Source organism: Chenopodium album, chromosome 10, assembly GCF_948465745.1.
Source record: "Chenopodium album chromosome 10, dcCheAlbu1.1, whole genome shotgun sequence".
Lineage (NCBI taxonomy): Eukaryota > Viridiplantae > Streptophyta > Magnoliopsida > Caryophyllales > Amaranthaceae > Chenopodium > Chenopodium album.
In genome coordinates, this window is record NC_137843.1 from 4,326,235 (window position 1) to 4,342,461 (window position 16,227).

The 16,227-nt window shown below is 34.0% G+C and overlaps 1 protein-coding gene and 1 pseudogene across 2 annotated transcripts; one reads left to right on the forward strand and one right to left on the reverse strand.

The window, feature by feature from the left end:
* The first annotated feature begins 2,543 nt into the window (after positions 1-2,543).
* Positions 2,544-3,950, forward strand: LOC145563212 (dof zinc finger protein DOF5.7-like). Its single transcript, XM_081623652.1, has one exon. The coding sequence runs from the start codon at positions 2,702-2,704 to the stop codon at positions 3,797-3,799; it is 1,098 nt and encodes a 365-aa protein (XP_081479778.1). The 5' UTR covers positions 2,544-2,701; the 3' UTR covers positions 3,800-3,950.
* A 5,774-nt stretch (positions 3,951-9,724) lies between these two features.
* On the reverse strand, positions 9,725-16,054 carry LOC145563213 (kinesin-like protein KIN-14R; annotated as a pseudogene). Its single transcript, XR_014094513.1, has 18 exons — positions 15,683-16,054; positions 14,332-14,899; positions 14,163-14,233; positions 13,892-14,075; positions 13,362-13,471; positions 13,165-13,264; positions 13,001-13,087; positions 12,698-12,874; positions 12,299-12,572; positions 11,940-12,101; positions 11,573-11,788; positions 11,450-11,487; positions 11,196-11,359; positions 10,848-11,099; positions 10,700-10,762; positions 10,545-10,619; positions 10,383-10,448; positions 9,725-10,278 (listed from the first exon to the last, which is right to left on the reverse strand). The product of XR_014094513.1 is annotated as a kinesin-like protein KIN-14R (transcript).
* Positions 16,055-16,227: the final 173 nt, after the last annotated feature.

The window sequence follows — 16,227 nt, forward strand, 5'->3', positions numbered from 1 at the left end:
AAAATCCCTCCATTTATTATCCTTTTAGATTTTCTAGAGATTTTTACCCCATTTTTTGTGGTCAAGTGTCTGCATGCATGTATTACCCCCCCGCCCTCTTGTCCCTCGTTGAATCATTGATCAATAGTCAAAGATTGTTGATCTAGTTGAATCAAAGATTGTTGATGATTATCATTATCTACTAGCATCAATAATAGTAATCATATCATAATACTCTACTACTTAGCTTAGAGATCATTCATGAGATAATACAATACATTGGGTTGTACACCTTGTACAATTGTACTAGTAGTGAAGTGAAATTGTAAATGCACGTTGTTGTTATTACTCCTTGAAACTTATCAGCCATATACGACTACAATTGAGAATTAATTAAGGTGAAATTGACCTAGTGGTTGGAGGCCCTCCTTTCACCTCTGTGAGAGGGGTTTAATTCTTACCCCCAAATAAGTGGGATGTCTAATTTCTCTCCTACTTGTAAGAGAATTCTCCTTACCATGAAAAAGAAAATACGGTTAAAATAATTCCTCCAATACAAATACAAATACAAATACAAATAAAAATATAGAATGGTGCAATTTTAGAGAGAGAGAGAGAAGAGACAAAAGATAGAGGTGGGGCTATAAGTGAGGTAGCTGGGGTATGTGAGGCGGAGTTAAAATTGACAGTTCATCATAACTTAATTAGACCAATGCTGCCAGTGGCGTGGGCAGTCAGTCCATCCCTAAGCTAGCTCATTTTCACTCTATTATCTATTCTCAATGCTACCTACTGTATAATCTAATTACATACTCCGTACTATCATACACTCACCTAGCGCACTGCCATTGCTACGAGTACCATATAACATCTCCATCATCCTACATACATATCTGCATTACGGCCGGAGTACTATAAATGTTATACAATATTCAACTTCGGACCAATTTCAATAAATGTTATACAATATTCAGCATTCCAATTTCATTTCCTAATTAAGTTTATTTATTAAAATCAATACTCAAAGACATGTTGTGCATTTTTCTGAATCTATCCTGGTACTCTCACTTGTTACTTAATCAATTTATTATGGACACGAATTTTAATTTTGCAAAGACGGCCCATATATAAGGGTTTGTTTCGATTTATTGGAAACAATTGAACTGATTGAGGCTAAAGTGAACTGAACTGAAATGAGCTGTTTATGAGAGAAGGAAATTAGAAAATGAACTGGACTAAAAAGTCGCTTTCTTCTGGATAAGAGAAGAGCTGCAACTGCAGGGGCTTACCCTGAGACTGCTCCCAGGGTTAAGTTGAACAAAATAGGCCCTTACTTGTAACTTGTAAGTTGTTTACTTCCTCTATTGCGCAATAATAGCACGAGTGATAAGAATTGACCTTAGGATCACCAAGACCGGGAAAGAAGCTTTAACCACTTGAGCTAACCCTCACTCTCAGAAATAATAATAATAATAATAATAATAATAAACAGTGTAAGTGGAGTTTGTAAGAAAGAGAAATAATAAAATATTAATGGGTCCTTACTAAATAAGGAAGTGTTGCAATTATTACGAAACGGATGAAAAAAAAAATGTAGTTATTATAAAATGGATGAAGTATGTATTTTGGAATTGTAGTTTTCGCTGTACTTGTGGAGTTGTGGTATGTATGTACATTGCTATACTAAAAATGTACATATCCTCAAAAGGATAATACTTTTATGCGGAATGTTCTTATATGGAATGATTGGATCATTATCTTTAATAAATTATACATTCGAATGCCCAATATAAAGATTGAAAAATTGGGAGAAAAACAATCGGAGATGATTTTGTTAGAGTTTAAGTGTGCGCTACTAGCAAGTCATTATTTCATATAAAAAAAAAAATAAAAAAAAAAAAAAAAAAACATTAATGGTCAAGGATCCTTATTCCTTAGCTTCACATTGAAGACCCCTTTTAAAGCATAAAATAATTTTTGAAAAATATTGGTCATGACTAAATTTGATACTCGTATTAATTAGGATCTCTATGTAAGATATGATAGATTTTATGTACTTTTAAAATTTATTACAGTTATTGTTAATTTATTAACTTTGCAATAATTAACAAACTTATTAACCTAAACACATTCTTGATTTTATTTTTTGAACTTATTAATACGTACTGTACGTGTGATCGATAGTAGTGATTTAAAGTAAAGTTAAATACCCTATAATTTTTCCTAAACTAATTAGACATCAATCTATAGTTTCAAAGTTATTATTTTCTATTACCTAAAACAAATTGAAAAAGTGTAAACTGATAAGTTAAGGCAATGACAAATGCATCCTAAATTAAACAAACAAACCCAAAATTTCAACTTTTCAAGTAAGAAGTTTAGAATAAAAAGGTATTGCCACATTACAAACTAATTAAGGTAGATCACATTTGTCATAAATTAGTTTTTGTCTCTTGTACATACTACAATCTTCTCCACCATGATATACTAGTTTTCATATTAATTGGCTATATATATCCCAAACCCCTTTTCTAGCAACCTCTACTTTCTCTCTCTTCTCTTTCTCTCTCTACTCCATAAAACCTCACCTCATTTTAGTCATTTCTCCTCCTTTAACCCCTCATTCCTTGATGAATTTCACAAGTTCACCCACTTTCACCCCATAACACCCCATTTTTACAACCAATAAATCACATCCACCTCGTTTTACACCCACCGAAAAATGATGTCATCGGAGAATATCCCTCCGGTGGCACACCCTTCAGATCACAACAACAACAGCGGCACCACGAACGCCCGAAAACAAACATCTCAAAAACCACCAGAACAACCACCTGCTCTCAAATGCCCTCGTTGTGATTCCGCCAACACAAAATTCTGTTACTACAACAATTACAGCTTAACACAACCTAGACACTTTTGTAAGACTTGTAGAAGGTACTGGACTAAAGGTGGGGCCCTCCGCAACGTCCCCATCGGAGGCGGTTGCCGTAAAACCAAAAAACACAAACCCTCTAACTCATGTCCACCCTCATCTATATCCAATTCCTCACGCTTTGATATGTCGGCGGGGCCAGGAAGTTCCGAGTTCAAATTCCTGGCCCCGCCAACAGTGGCCCCCGCCATGGAGTTTCAGCTGGGTGGGCTCTCCCTCCCTAGGCTCCACCCAGCTACGGCGGGGGTCTACACCCAGTTTATCGCCAGTTCCGGGGCCCACCACCCGCCCGTGGGCCCTGGAACTGGAGGGTGTTTTAGTTTGGACTTGTTGGGTATAAGTGGTAATAATAACTACCCAACAATTCCAAACTCAGGAAACTCCTCTTCCTCCTCCTCATCCTCGTTATCTCTAGCTGGCGGCGGCGGTGTTGGTGATCAATCCATTTCGATCTCCTCAATCGAGTCTTTAAGCTCGATTAATCAAGAGATGCACTGGAAGCTACAACAACAAAGACTCGCCATGATCTATGGACAACCAACAGTTGATAATCAAATTGACGAAAACAACAACAATCATCAAGATAAAGGGTTATCTATAGGAGGAGGAGGTATTAGTTTGTTCAAGAGTTTAGAGAATACCAGCAGAAATAATAGTAATAAAATTGATGTGGGTGGTCCTACTGAATGGTTATTTGATCAACTTCAAACAAATTCTACTGCTAATTATGCTGATAATCACAACAATAATAATAACAATAATTCAAATGTGGGTGTTACGGCTACAAATTGCAACAATAATGAAGATGATTTTAACGGTGTTTGGACGACGGCGGAGTTGCATCATCATCAACAACATCATCATCAGTTTAACGGACTTCAGTAGATGATTGTAGAAAGAGAAGCAAGAAGAGAGTATGGTGGCTGGTAAGAGGTCAGCAAAGATGTCATTATAACTAATTATGTGTAGTTTAAATGATGAGGTTAGATTAATTAATTTTAAGAGTAGTTTGCTTTAAAGTTTAATTAATTAGTACTATAAGTACTTGTAAGTAAAAAAAAAAAAAAAAAAAGTAACCTTTTGTAAAACTTTGCTGAATTATGCTGGTATAATGAAAAATCAATGTTACAGAATTATTTTTTGTGTTCTTTGCCCTTTTCTTGCCTTTAGATTTTTATCTTAATTTTTTTGGTATACAATTGCTTGGGATTTGGGATAAGACTAGTAACTGTTTAAGAACTTAGCTTTTTCCATGGATTAATAGGAAATGAGGGAAGAAACTGATCCTGAATTTCTGTTTTTATGTTTTAGATTTATTTTTGTAAAATGTTGTTTTGCTCACTTAAAAAATATGTTAGATTGTGACATTACAAAAATTGCTTGCAAAGATTCTCTATTTTGTAATTGTACGTATGTGAATGTGATCTTGCTCTCGTGTCTAAAAAAGGAAAAAAGAAAAAAAAAACCTTGCTCTTTTCTTTTGATAAATTACAGGACAATTGAGAAACCATATGTTTATTTTTAAGGTACTCTTGTTCTCTTTTAATTTGTTTTTAATTTATCATTTCAAGAAATGATTAAAACTACCTTTTTCTATAGATAAAAATGTTAATTGTCATATTATTTGTTCAGATTACACTATTTGCAATAAATTTAATAAAATGACATTGAGTATTCATATACATATGTAGTCACACTATCAATACACTATTAAAATGTTGTACGACTTGTACCAATGGTGACATTATTAGTTCGAATTATACTGTTGACAACTCCACCCTATTTGTGAAAGGAGAAACATGCATGAAGTATTATGCATGGTATAGTAATGTTGGTAATTCCAAAGCTCATTATTCTGGGATCAGTGCTAGAAGAATTGCATTGGGCTTTGTAAAAAAAAAAAAAAAAAAAACTCCATATCTTGTTGGTAAAATAAACAATCTAGCTTGAACATCAAACTTATTACTAGACCATGTCTTAGCTAGCTTACATTATAATTTGTATTATTCTAATGTATGTTTGTACTGTATAATGTTGCATTGAGTCAGAATTATCATCTTCTATGAAAGTAGAAAGAGAAAGAAAGAAGCAGGGATGCAGGCAGTCTACAAGTAGTAAGATTCTGTAAACAGACAGCAGTCAATTAAGCAGACAACACTTCTATCACATTCACTCACCCCCTTTTTATTACTACTCACCTATCTATAAATAAACTGTCATAATGCTAATGCATTGGGTTTCCCATTTATAAAAAATAGAGTAAAAATGAAAAAACAATGTTGGAGTTTTGTAATTAATTGTAATTTTATTGTCTCAAAAAGTGGAGGCTTCTGTTGAGTTAATTTAAGCACTGTCAACATCTGACTACTACTACTTGTATATCATACCATAGCCAAGATAGAGATATTAATGATACAGAAACTATAGATTTTGATTCTAGGGTTTCTCCCCCTTCCCCTTTTAATTGTTTTGCATAATTGATTTGCAAGAAGGGTTGTAAAAAAATAAAAGGTGTACTAAATAATGTATAAAGATGTCGTTCTGATCAGATATTTTTAGGGATTCAGGATAATTTTAAAAAATACTTGCGAAATAAAATTGTCATGTTACGTGTATTATTCACAATATTTTATATTAAGGTATTATTTAATTGTTATTTTGATATACTAATGCATTGACAAAATGTGGATTGGAGATTTGAAGTGACGGCATGATTTCAAAAGATGATTTATTACGGAGTAATATGGAGCAGAGAGGGTAATTAATCATATAAAAGTAATACTTCATATATACTAGTATGAAGTATAAAAAGATGTTTTGGGCTTAGCTATTGCAAGGGGATCTTGGAGAATGAGCCCAGAGCATAAACAACAGCAGCATCTAATTCTGCTGATTCTGTTGTTGATTAAAAGTACTTGTATATTGAGAAAGAGATAGGAAAAAAACAAAAGGAAAATTGAAAGAGAAAGAAAATTAAGATTAAGGCCTTTTTGCTTTTGCTTTCAACACTTTGCCTTTTGCTTTTGAATATTTTCTACTTTCATCCTTTATTTCAAAGAATTAGGACTATACTTTAAAATGTCAACAAAATTAGCATTTTAAATAACTTAATAAATTGAAATATATATGATCCAATCAACTTTATAATGTTCTCTGTCATTTCAAATTTCAAAAAAGAACAAAAAAGTGACAATAATCTTAGTGATAATGAGTATAAAATACACTTTATTATAAGCTTTTTCATGGTATATAATTTGATGTATTATCTATATTTACATGCATGCAAAAACTTTCCTAAAGAACAAATAGTCCTTAAAACTTTTTGGTAGGTTCCTCTCCTTTTTTAGATGATGTAATGTAAAATCAGCTTATTTCATTCCCATACCTTTATTTTATTTTCTCCCATAATCATAATATAATAGGTATAATTCCAACCTTTTTATACATCACTATATCACATAAAATTAAAAATCAATAATTTTAAAAAAATAATAATAATAATAATAAGAAGCAGCAAATAATGGAGTTGGCAAGTGGAAAGCCCTAACTGAAAAGGAAGTTAAGATTATGTCTTTTATGGGTTTGGAATTACTTGTGTAAGGGAACAAACAGGTTGTTGTAACGTTAAATTAATTTGAAAATTAATTAGTAAAAGGCTCTTAATGTGATGGTTTGTTGCCAAACAGCCTTTTTCACCTGGCCTCTTTACCAGCAATGTGTTAATAGTTGCTGTAATATATGTTACAAGTATCTTAAGACTTACGGTCCACTAATTTTGAACAAACCTCTAAACATTACATAACTCACCTGGCTATAAAAAACAAAAATAAGCACGCATATTGTACATTTAAATGGGACTTTTTAGAAGAATAGTGAAACACTAACAAATGAACAATGATAGTTTATAAAGTTTCCCCTGAAGAGTATTTACAATAATTTCGGGCATGTTCTCTTCAGCTTATTTTCAGTCCAGTTCAATTGAGTTCAGCTCCAATCAGTTCAGTTCAGTTCAGTTCTTAATTTTCTTTTCTCATAAAATATTCAGTTCACTTCAGCTCCAATAAGTTCAGTTCATTTTCATTGGTTAATAATTCACACGGGACTGTTCTGATTAACTGAATTGTTTTAAAATGAACTATACATTATAAAAATTACGCATGTGATAATAGCTTAAGTTATACTCCGTATTATCTTTAAGGAATAAACTTTAAAATTAATCAAGACTGAGAACAAACTATCTATGACATTGATTTTAAATTCCACGTCAATTTTTATTTCATTTTATTTTTCCTTTGATTCATCAATAAATTAATTATAATGGTATGTACTAAAACTATTAAGTCAAAGAATAAATCAAATTGAGTACATATTACTATCAAAGGAAGAGAAATTGATCATTTAACCTAGTTCGCTATAAAATGAATTAGTAATGATATATAATATGTTATGATCACATTTTACATATAGGACTCAAACTGCTAAAGTATTCTACCACCAACATGTATATCACACGTTTGCGTAGTGTGAAGGAGTTAGCTCGGTGCAGAACACAATCGACATATATACAACTTCCATATGTACTGTGTTCTCATGTTGCATGTCTGATATACGTCATTCATATAATCGTAAGCATGGTGCACCTTTTGTGTTGCAAACACCGATTAGTAGAGCTAACAAAATTTTTGAACACCCGATTAAGGATATAACATACGAATTGTTCGGAACGAAACAACAAATCACATGTGGTGAAACGTTGTGTGGCTGGTGATGAAGATCTGAAGTGGCGATAGATGGAACAAGAAGCAAGCTAAGAATTAGGGAAGAGCATGCATGATGAACGTGAAAGATTCACAACTTGAATGGAAAAAACTTTTTTAAGCAGTTAGCTAGCTTAGGGATCATTCATGTGATGCATCAATCTTGATATTGTTTATATGTGATGTTACTGTCATTTTCAAAACCGTCAATCCCTACTTCACGAAACGCAAGAAGTTCATGACATATCATATATTATATAGTTGTATGTCCCACAATTATTACATACTATTATATGATATGAACATTATATTATACAGCAACAACAATAAACATTATTCAATCAATCAGAAACTAACTGAACTGTTACTCTTCATTTATACTTGTTATTGTATCATATATATGGACCCACACACCTTCATTTAATTTATTTTGTACGTAGGTAAACTTTAGTTGCATAAATAAATGTAATTGAATGAAGAAGCCAAAAATTACACTTCATGATCGAACAACTAAATTCATGAAGTTCAAGCGGCTCTTTTATGATATTGCATCACAAGAATTATTACCACAGTAGTAGTATAGTACCTCTACCTTAGTAGCAATGGTACTTTTTTTTTTTTTTTTTTTTTTTTTTTTTTTTTTATGTTTTATGTTTTTTTTTTTTAATTATGGCTCAATAATCAATGCAAATTGATTAATGATTTTCAGAGTTCGATTATTATATTCTTCTTATAATGAAGGGTTGTATCATGTATGCATGCATGGTACAACTCGTACAATTAATTCAACAAATGACTGCCTATTTTTCTAACGAAGTAACTTAGTTATCGGGTCTACATTAAGGGTCAACTTTTAATTGACTATGTTGTCTAACAGTGTTGTAACAGTTTGACTTTTACACTATTCACTTGTTTCACTTTGACTAGCTTTAATGATTTATGCTTAAGTAAAAATATAGTCATGTGTGATCTTGTTAGATTCGTATTGATTTATACAATATTAATATCAAATGTTTATAATTTTTATATATTGGTAATTAAAGATATAAACGATTGAAAACATGTATTGACAAGCGTGAAAAGAAAAGTTTTGCAACTATTAAAAACAGAGGAAGTACGATGGTTGTATTAGATATTCTCCCTATTATTTTAATTGCATTCGTCTCCATTTTGTTATTGTCATTCATTTTCATGGAATTGGCCCACCAATTGCCGAATGATAAAAGCTTAAACTATCAACATTTTTTTGTTGCGTCTCTACAATAAAATTAAAATTGTAATTTAAAGGTTTACTGATTTTTAAAGGTCTTGGAAGTTACTACGTACTCCATATCTAAATAGAAATGTGTTTATTTAATCACATTTTAATTAGTGATACCAATATGATGTTATTACTCATGTTATATTTAACTAGATAACTTGTATTAATGTATCAGAATAACGTAGGACACAAACATAAAAAATGTGTTAGCCAAGCATGGAAGAGACATAACAAAGGATGTCAGCTTCATAATTGTTAATCAAGAGACAGTAACAAATATTTGTTGGGGAATATTTGTCATGTTGTGATTTTGTAACGACTAGCTTGTTTTTAAACGGTGGAAACGTCCACCCTCTAAACGAGAAGAATGCATACGCTCATCATATCGCTCAGAAACTTGTTTCCTTCTTTGTCACCTTCTATTCAGTTTTTTTGAAAAGAGGATAATAATAATCAATTAATTAAATTTATTATACTATATATTTTTCGATTTGGGTCAATTTTGGTTTGGGTTGAAACATGGTTGTATAAATTTTAGATCCGTCAAGATGTTGGCTAGGCTTTGGAAATTTAGGTGACCGGCTTTGGGGTTAGAAATGAAAGGAGTGTGTTGGTGTGTTCGCGCAAGGATTACCTTAATTGCATTGGGACTAACTTGAACAAGAATATACACCATCTTCTGTTGTATGATAGCCTGTGAAGAGAATATTTCAAAGTGACTAAAACTAGTTAAGAGAAAAGTAAAAAAAAAAATCACTTAAAATAGATATGAAACACACTGAGTAGCTCAACACAAAGATTACACACTACAAAGACAACATAAGTTAGTTGCCTGATAAACTGTTAGCTATGTGCCTATTTGAGTTCTACTCTAAGAAGTATTAGTTCCATATCCTCTTCTTAGCTACTACCTTTTCTTTGGTATCTTTTTCTCTAGTAATTCTACTGTGAACAAGGGGCCTCTGAGGAGGGGCGGCCACAGGTCTCGTGGTCTTTGTGACACGAGATATTGGCTTAGGAGGGTCAGATTTCCTGATCTTCTTATCATGGAAAGGAGCTGGAGCGGGTATTTGGTTCTCCGTCTCTCCACTTCTGAACCCTCGTTTCCTTCTGGTTTCAGTGGGAATATCACTTCTTCTTGACATTGTGGAGCCATGACTCATCCTGTTTGATGAGTTGGAGCTTCTCAAAACAAAAGGATCAGCCTCGCTCATTGTTTCATCCCGTAAAGAAGGCCTTCCTGCAACAGGAGTGGCACCTGGTATTTCAGCATGGTCCAAAGGTTGCAATATTCTTTGCTCTAATTGTCGTTCTTGATCCTTCAACTTTTGCTCAAGCTCCTTGATCTGCCAAACAAGTCAATGACAATAAGTTAACAAAAATAAATTTCCATTGTATTGAAATCATGAAATTTAGACTTCTAATTAACAACCCTAGTATAGAAAGGGACCTTTTGATGAAGAGAGTTAGACTCAGTATTTCTTTCATGCTCTATCTTTTGCTCCAGCTCTTTAATCTAAAATCAAGATTGAGGGGAGGATAAACGTTAGAATCAGTGGAATTGTAGACAAGTAACAAAAAACACAGTAAGTGTAATGCAAAACAACCAGACCTTGTATTGAAGAGCTAGAGAATGAACTTCAGATTCATGCACTTGCTCTTTTAACTTCTTCTCAAGATCCCTTGCCTGTTTTAAAAATGATGCCACAGAGTTAGTGAACAGATAAGATAATGAGAACATACTGGCAGAGGAGACGAAAAAGATACCTGCTGAAGGGCTGCAGAATCATTAAATTGTTGTTCTCTGAGCTTGTCCTCTAACTCTTTTACCTACACAATAACCAGAAAACAGTATTGCAGAATTAATGAGGAATAGAAGTAACATAATGAAGTAACATAATGAAGTATATCATACCTTATGTTGCAAAACAGAGCAAGCTTCTTCCCTCCCCTTCAATTTTTCTTGAAGCTGTAGAAGCTGCTTCTCCGACTGGCTGTGTGAAGTTGCCTTCAACCCTAGTTGCTCTACAAGGTCTCTAATCTTTTCCTGCTGATTTTTATTAGTCTGGTCTTTGCTCCTAGCCTTAGATTCAATGTTTTGGAGGGTCTCTTCTAGCTTTCTTATGGATTCCTCTTTGGATTTGGATTCTTGCCTCGCTTTGTCAAGCTGATGCATTGTGTTGGAGGCATAGTTGGGAACATGTCAAAAGTTTCTTCAAATAGCAAAAATATTATAAAAGCACTAAAAAAAATAAGAGGCTACCAGCATCTTAGTCTTCTGAAGTTCACTTGTATCAATCTGCCTTCTCGCTGGGGCAAGTTCAACCCCACGGACTCGACTGGCAAAATTTAAAGAGCTCAAAGTCTCACCCAAGTCATGCTCTGATGGGCTGATTTGTACAAACATTAATGTCTTAGAATCACCTCCTGCAAAATATAAAGAGTAGAAAGCAAAATTTGAGCATTCAGAAAAATATCTATTCTTGGAAATTTAAATCAAAGGAATATGATTTCTACCTAATGAATCCTGCAGCAGATGTGTGAGTTTGGAATTCCTGACACCATGGTGTAAACAAAGGTCAGATAATGAGCTCGTGCTGAGTAATTATCAAAATATACAAGATGATCAAGCATGCTAACCTGTAGGGGATGTGGCTGCTTTTGTTTGCCAAAGCAGATATCACATCTCCTAAAGCTGATAATGATCTATTGATATTTTGAGCTTCCTTCAGCCTCTCTCCCTGCACATCCGTCTTTGCAAGCCTCTCACTACCAGCCAAATCTACTAGCCAAAGCTTGCTCTTTGTGCTTTCTCCATTTATCAGATTCTTTGCTTTCACCATTATTGAAAGCATGCTGCATAAAAGCATAAATTGTTTGGGTACATAGATACAGCAAATTAACCATCCTGAAATTAGGCAGAAGAGGCAGGGTACTACAAATACAATAACTGAAGGCGAAACACCTGAAGACAAAAGGCATAAACAATTTACAGAATCTGACTAACCAGTGAGAACGGCTGCTATGCTCATTCACATTATTAGACCCAACAGCCCTTGCATTACTCCCAGCCCGCAGTACTTCCCACACTTGTTTTGTATTCTCCACTTTTGCTTCAACAATTCCAGGAACATGGTGCGAGCCTTCAGAAGCTTGCTTTATCTCTAACCTGAACACCAGGAGAGAAAAGCACAGATCAATAAGTAGTCTTTTAGGTGCAAAGAGAAACAGCAAGTTACAGAACATAAAATGACTTTGATAAAATGAACCTGATTGCCATTGCCCATACCCCATATGTTACTATTGCTTCTAAAGGAAAAAGTGAAATGCATAGCAACAGGACACAGGAAAGGGGTCAATATTTACTTTTTAGATGTTGGTGAGGAGCCCAAGAGATCCCTGATCTGCTCATTATAGACTTCAAGCACACTAACTGATAAGTCATACGTGTAGGTATCACTCCTCTCCTGGGCAATTTTAAACAGCATCTCAAGAGTTCTATAATTCACACCACGATTTTGCTCTGTGCCCTCCATTGTAAAGGTCTTCCCAGTTCCAGTTTGACCATAAGCAAATATGCAAACATTATACCCATCCAAAACCGATGTTGCCATTGGAGAAGCATCCATGAACACATCAGCTGCATAGTGAAAACACAACTTAGTTAATCTCTTAGACATACAGCATGAACAAGTAGCCTTCAACTCCAAGTAAGAAGTCGGTACAATAGCTGTATAGCATTAAATCAAACCCTCAACAGTGTACCTTGATCATCCTTTGGTGTGTAAACTCTGTCAAATTTGAACATCTTCTTATTTGATCCACCATTCAAAATAGCAAGTTCTCCATCTTTGGCTCCTTCAAAATCAACTACAGTTGCATATCCGGCTGTTTGTTCCTTCTTACCGAGAGGCCGGCAACGGCAGAAGACCCTGATATTCCCTGAAATTAAGAGTGATAATCAGAATCTTCATTTTAAATTTTTATCTTGGAAAATCTGTATGGTAGTTATATCAGGATTTCTCCATTACTGAATAAGCTTCAAACTGCAATATAAAAAGCACATGCCTTTGGCCTCTTGAACTTCATTAAAAAGCTTCTTTCTCTTCTTTTGTTCTTCAATATACTTCTGTTTAAATTCCTCACACTGAGCAACTGCAGAAAAATTGAATGCAATCTCTTAACATCCACAAATAGCAGAACAATAATCTGTGTCTTTAATCCAAACCTACCTAGCATCTGAACTGCTGAAACCATATTGGATAACTCGGGAATTGAATCAGCAGTTTCATGTGCATCATGGGCAAGCTGAGAATGTTCTTCCTTCATATTCTGTGTAAGTTTGCAACTCATCATTTGCTTGATAAAGGCATTGCAGATGAAGCTCAATTAATAAAAAATGTGGGTGCAAAATACTTGTATAGTATACCTTAATTTTTTCTTCTAAACCAGATATTGCTGTCATCCAGAACTTCTTATCCTGCTCATACCTGCTAGATATAGCTTTTAAACTTTCAGCCTGTTTCTCCACAGTCTGGTCTATAGACAAAAAAGAAAAAAATATCAGGGAGGTAATATACAATATTTAAGCATGGCTTGGTATCTAAATTTAAAATATTTGGAGAATATACTTGACTGAATCATCACAATATCAATTCATAATATGCCAAAACCACACAGAAAATTATCAGCAGAAGACTCATACATAAAACTCTCATTTATGAAAATTTTCAGTGAGTTGACATAAAATAAGGACTTAAAACTAAGAAGCAATCTCACAATTTGTTTCAAACAAGAAAAAAGCACCGGAAGAATTACGAATCAGATACATGAAGATGCCAAAGTACTTTTTCATATATTGGACATCAGATGGCAGAAAAAATATATTAAGGTACAAATTTACAGTGTCCTGTGGTACTTAACATAATTCCATAAACAAGGGCTTTGTGAAGTGTTTACCTAGAGAATAAGACTTGAACACTCTGTTGTCAAGCTCCATTCTAACCTTTTCCAGCTGCTCGTTTGCTGCTGTCAAAGACATCCAGGCTTGATAGCATTCATCTGTTTTGCGCTGACACTGCTGACTTAATTCTTCTATCTTTTTCTCATACTTAGCTGTCGATTTTGGTCGCAAGCCCTTTTCCTGATGTGAAGTGCCATTACATGATTCAGAAGAAGCAATAAAACCTTAACATTAGAAATCGAGAACTGCACTGTGCCCATTCATTACCTGAGCTAGAAGAACTTCTATTTCAGCTGCACAATTCTGACACCTAAATACTTCATGTGTCACCTGAGAATCTATGTCCAAGTAGGAAGTAAATATGATAAAATTAGAATCAGTTGCATCTTTGTGAAGTCAGAATTGGAATAACCTATAAATTCTAGGTGGAATCTACCTGCCAATTTTGGTGCTTTGCGAATGCAAATTCCACTAACTATTGGACTTCCACTAACACCTTCAAACCTTATTAGGATCATACCATCCTCCTTAACAGTGACTCTACAGTCAACTAGCCGAAGTGGCTTGTTGGCTCCAGCCACAGCAAATATATCAAAATCAGAGAGAACCTGCCAGTTTTATGACATTTAGAGCACAATTATTAGTACACTACAATGATTCAGCATAAAGAGGTCATATCAGAAAGATTTCAAGGCTGAAACTTGCCTTCTCATCCTGAATCACGACATTGAATACTCTCATTCCTCGAGGCCCATAGGTATACATAATCTCAGCAAAATGAAGGTCAACAAAGTAATCCCCAGGGGGAAGATTGTTGAACTGGTAGCTAAAGTTCCCGAATCGTGCAGACTGATATACAAATGGGTAATCACCAGCCTCAATTATGCATTCATCTGTCCTTGTAACATCCCCGCCTAGATACTTATCATCCGCTGAAAATTCTACACCCGATTCTGCTTGACTTGAAGCCTCACAGCCAGCATTAACAAATGTGACAATGTCCTCTAGTTACAAAAGGCAAAGAGTCATCAGCAGATGAGTAGAAAATTCTCTAAGCCCTTAAATTATAATAATTGTATAATCACTATTAAATTTTCAATATTTCCTCTATACTGTTGATGATTGTGAGGGAAAAAAAAAAAAAACTTTTGTTGGGTTGATATTAATTTTACGAAGGGTGAAAAAATCACTCTAGGGATATAGGGGGAAAAAAAAAACTTTTGTTGGGTTGATATTAATTCTTCATACTAGGAATGGGAGCACAGTTTATCTCCTCCCCTCCTTCCCCTTCATCTCACCTCTCTAAATTTTTAGCAAGGTACAACAAAGCATTGAGAAATAAGTTTGAATGCTGATTTTTGTTGCATTAAACAGTATTTCCTAAAGAAAATAAAATTTCAGTTCAAAATACTTTCCTTTAAACCTAATCAGCATTACTAATCAAAGTAACTGAATCACATATACAGCTCAAATATACAAATTTGATGAAACATGTAGCATACAAATCATTCTTCTTATCCTTATTGGAATTCATTCATTTAGCTGTGTATCGCACGGGTTTAAAAGCTAGTCATGTACATTAATTACATATATATAAACGATTTCATCAACCCTTCAGACAGCATTTCCGGTAGACATTTGACTAATTCATACTAAAAATTACAAACACCCCATTTATATAATTATATTTATTCATTTTTTTCCAAATGTAATCACTATGAATTAAAATCCAAAGAACTCAAAAATCAATAACCAACAATAATTGGGGAAAATAGAAAAACCCTAACCTGTACAACACCATCTTGAAAACCCATTTGGAACTAATTTCGAACTCGGGTCGCAAACCATAGACTCCCCAGAAAATTCTTGAAAATCGTTCATTTGGGAATCTTTAAATTCTTCAATTAGGGTTGTTTCGACCATAACATCTTGTTGGTGAATTTCAGGTGGATCTTTCTTCTCCCAATCCAAAACCCCAGAAGATGAAATGCCAGGGATTAGGGTTTCTTCGATTTGGGTAAATTCATCGAATTTGCAGTTTTCCATGAGAGAAAAAAAAAATCAATAAATTGCTTGAATTATTACTCAAAAATGTTGATGAAAGTTTTCAAATTATGAAATTTGGAGATAAAAAAAGTAAGAAATGAGTCTTTTTTGGGGTTTCCTTTTTAGTGCGAAGGGTGTTCAAATTTTGCAATTTCGACCGTTGGGGAATGAAGATTGGCCGTTACATGGAGGTGATATAAAATAATGACAGACAAATCAATAATGAATACAAGTTTCGGTATGGGCCATACAGTTTCGGTAGATTTGGCCCTTTTGATTTTTCCCC

Coding starts and splice junctions, on each gene's coding strand:
- LOC145563212 (XM_081623652.1), top strand. CDS start 2,702: ATGATGTCATCGGAGAATATCCCTCCGGTGGCACACCCTTCAGATCAC.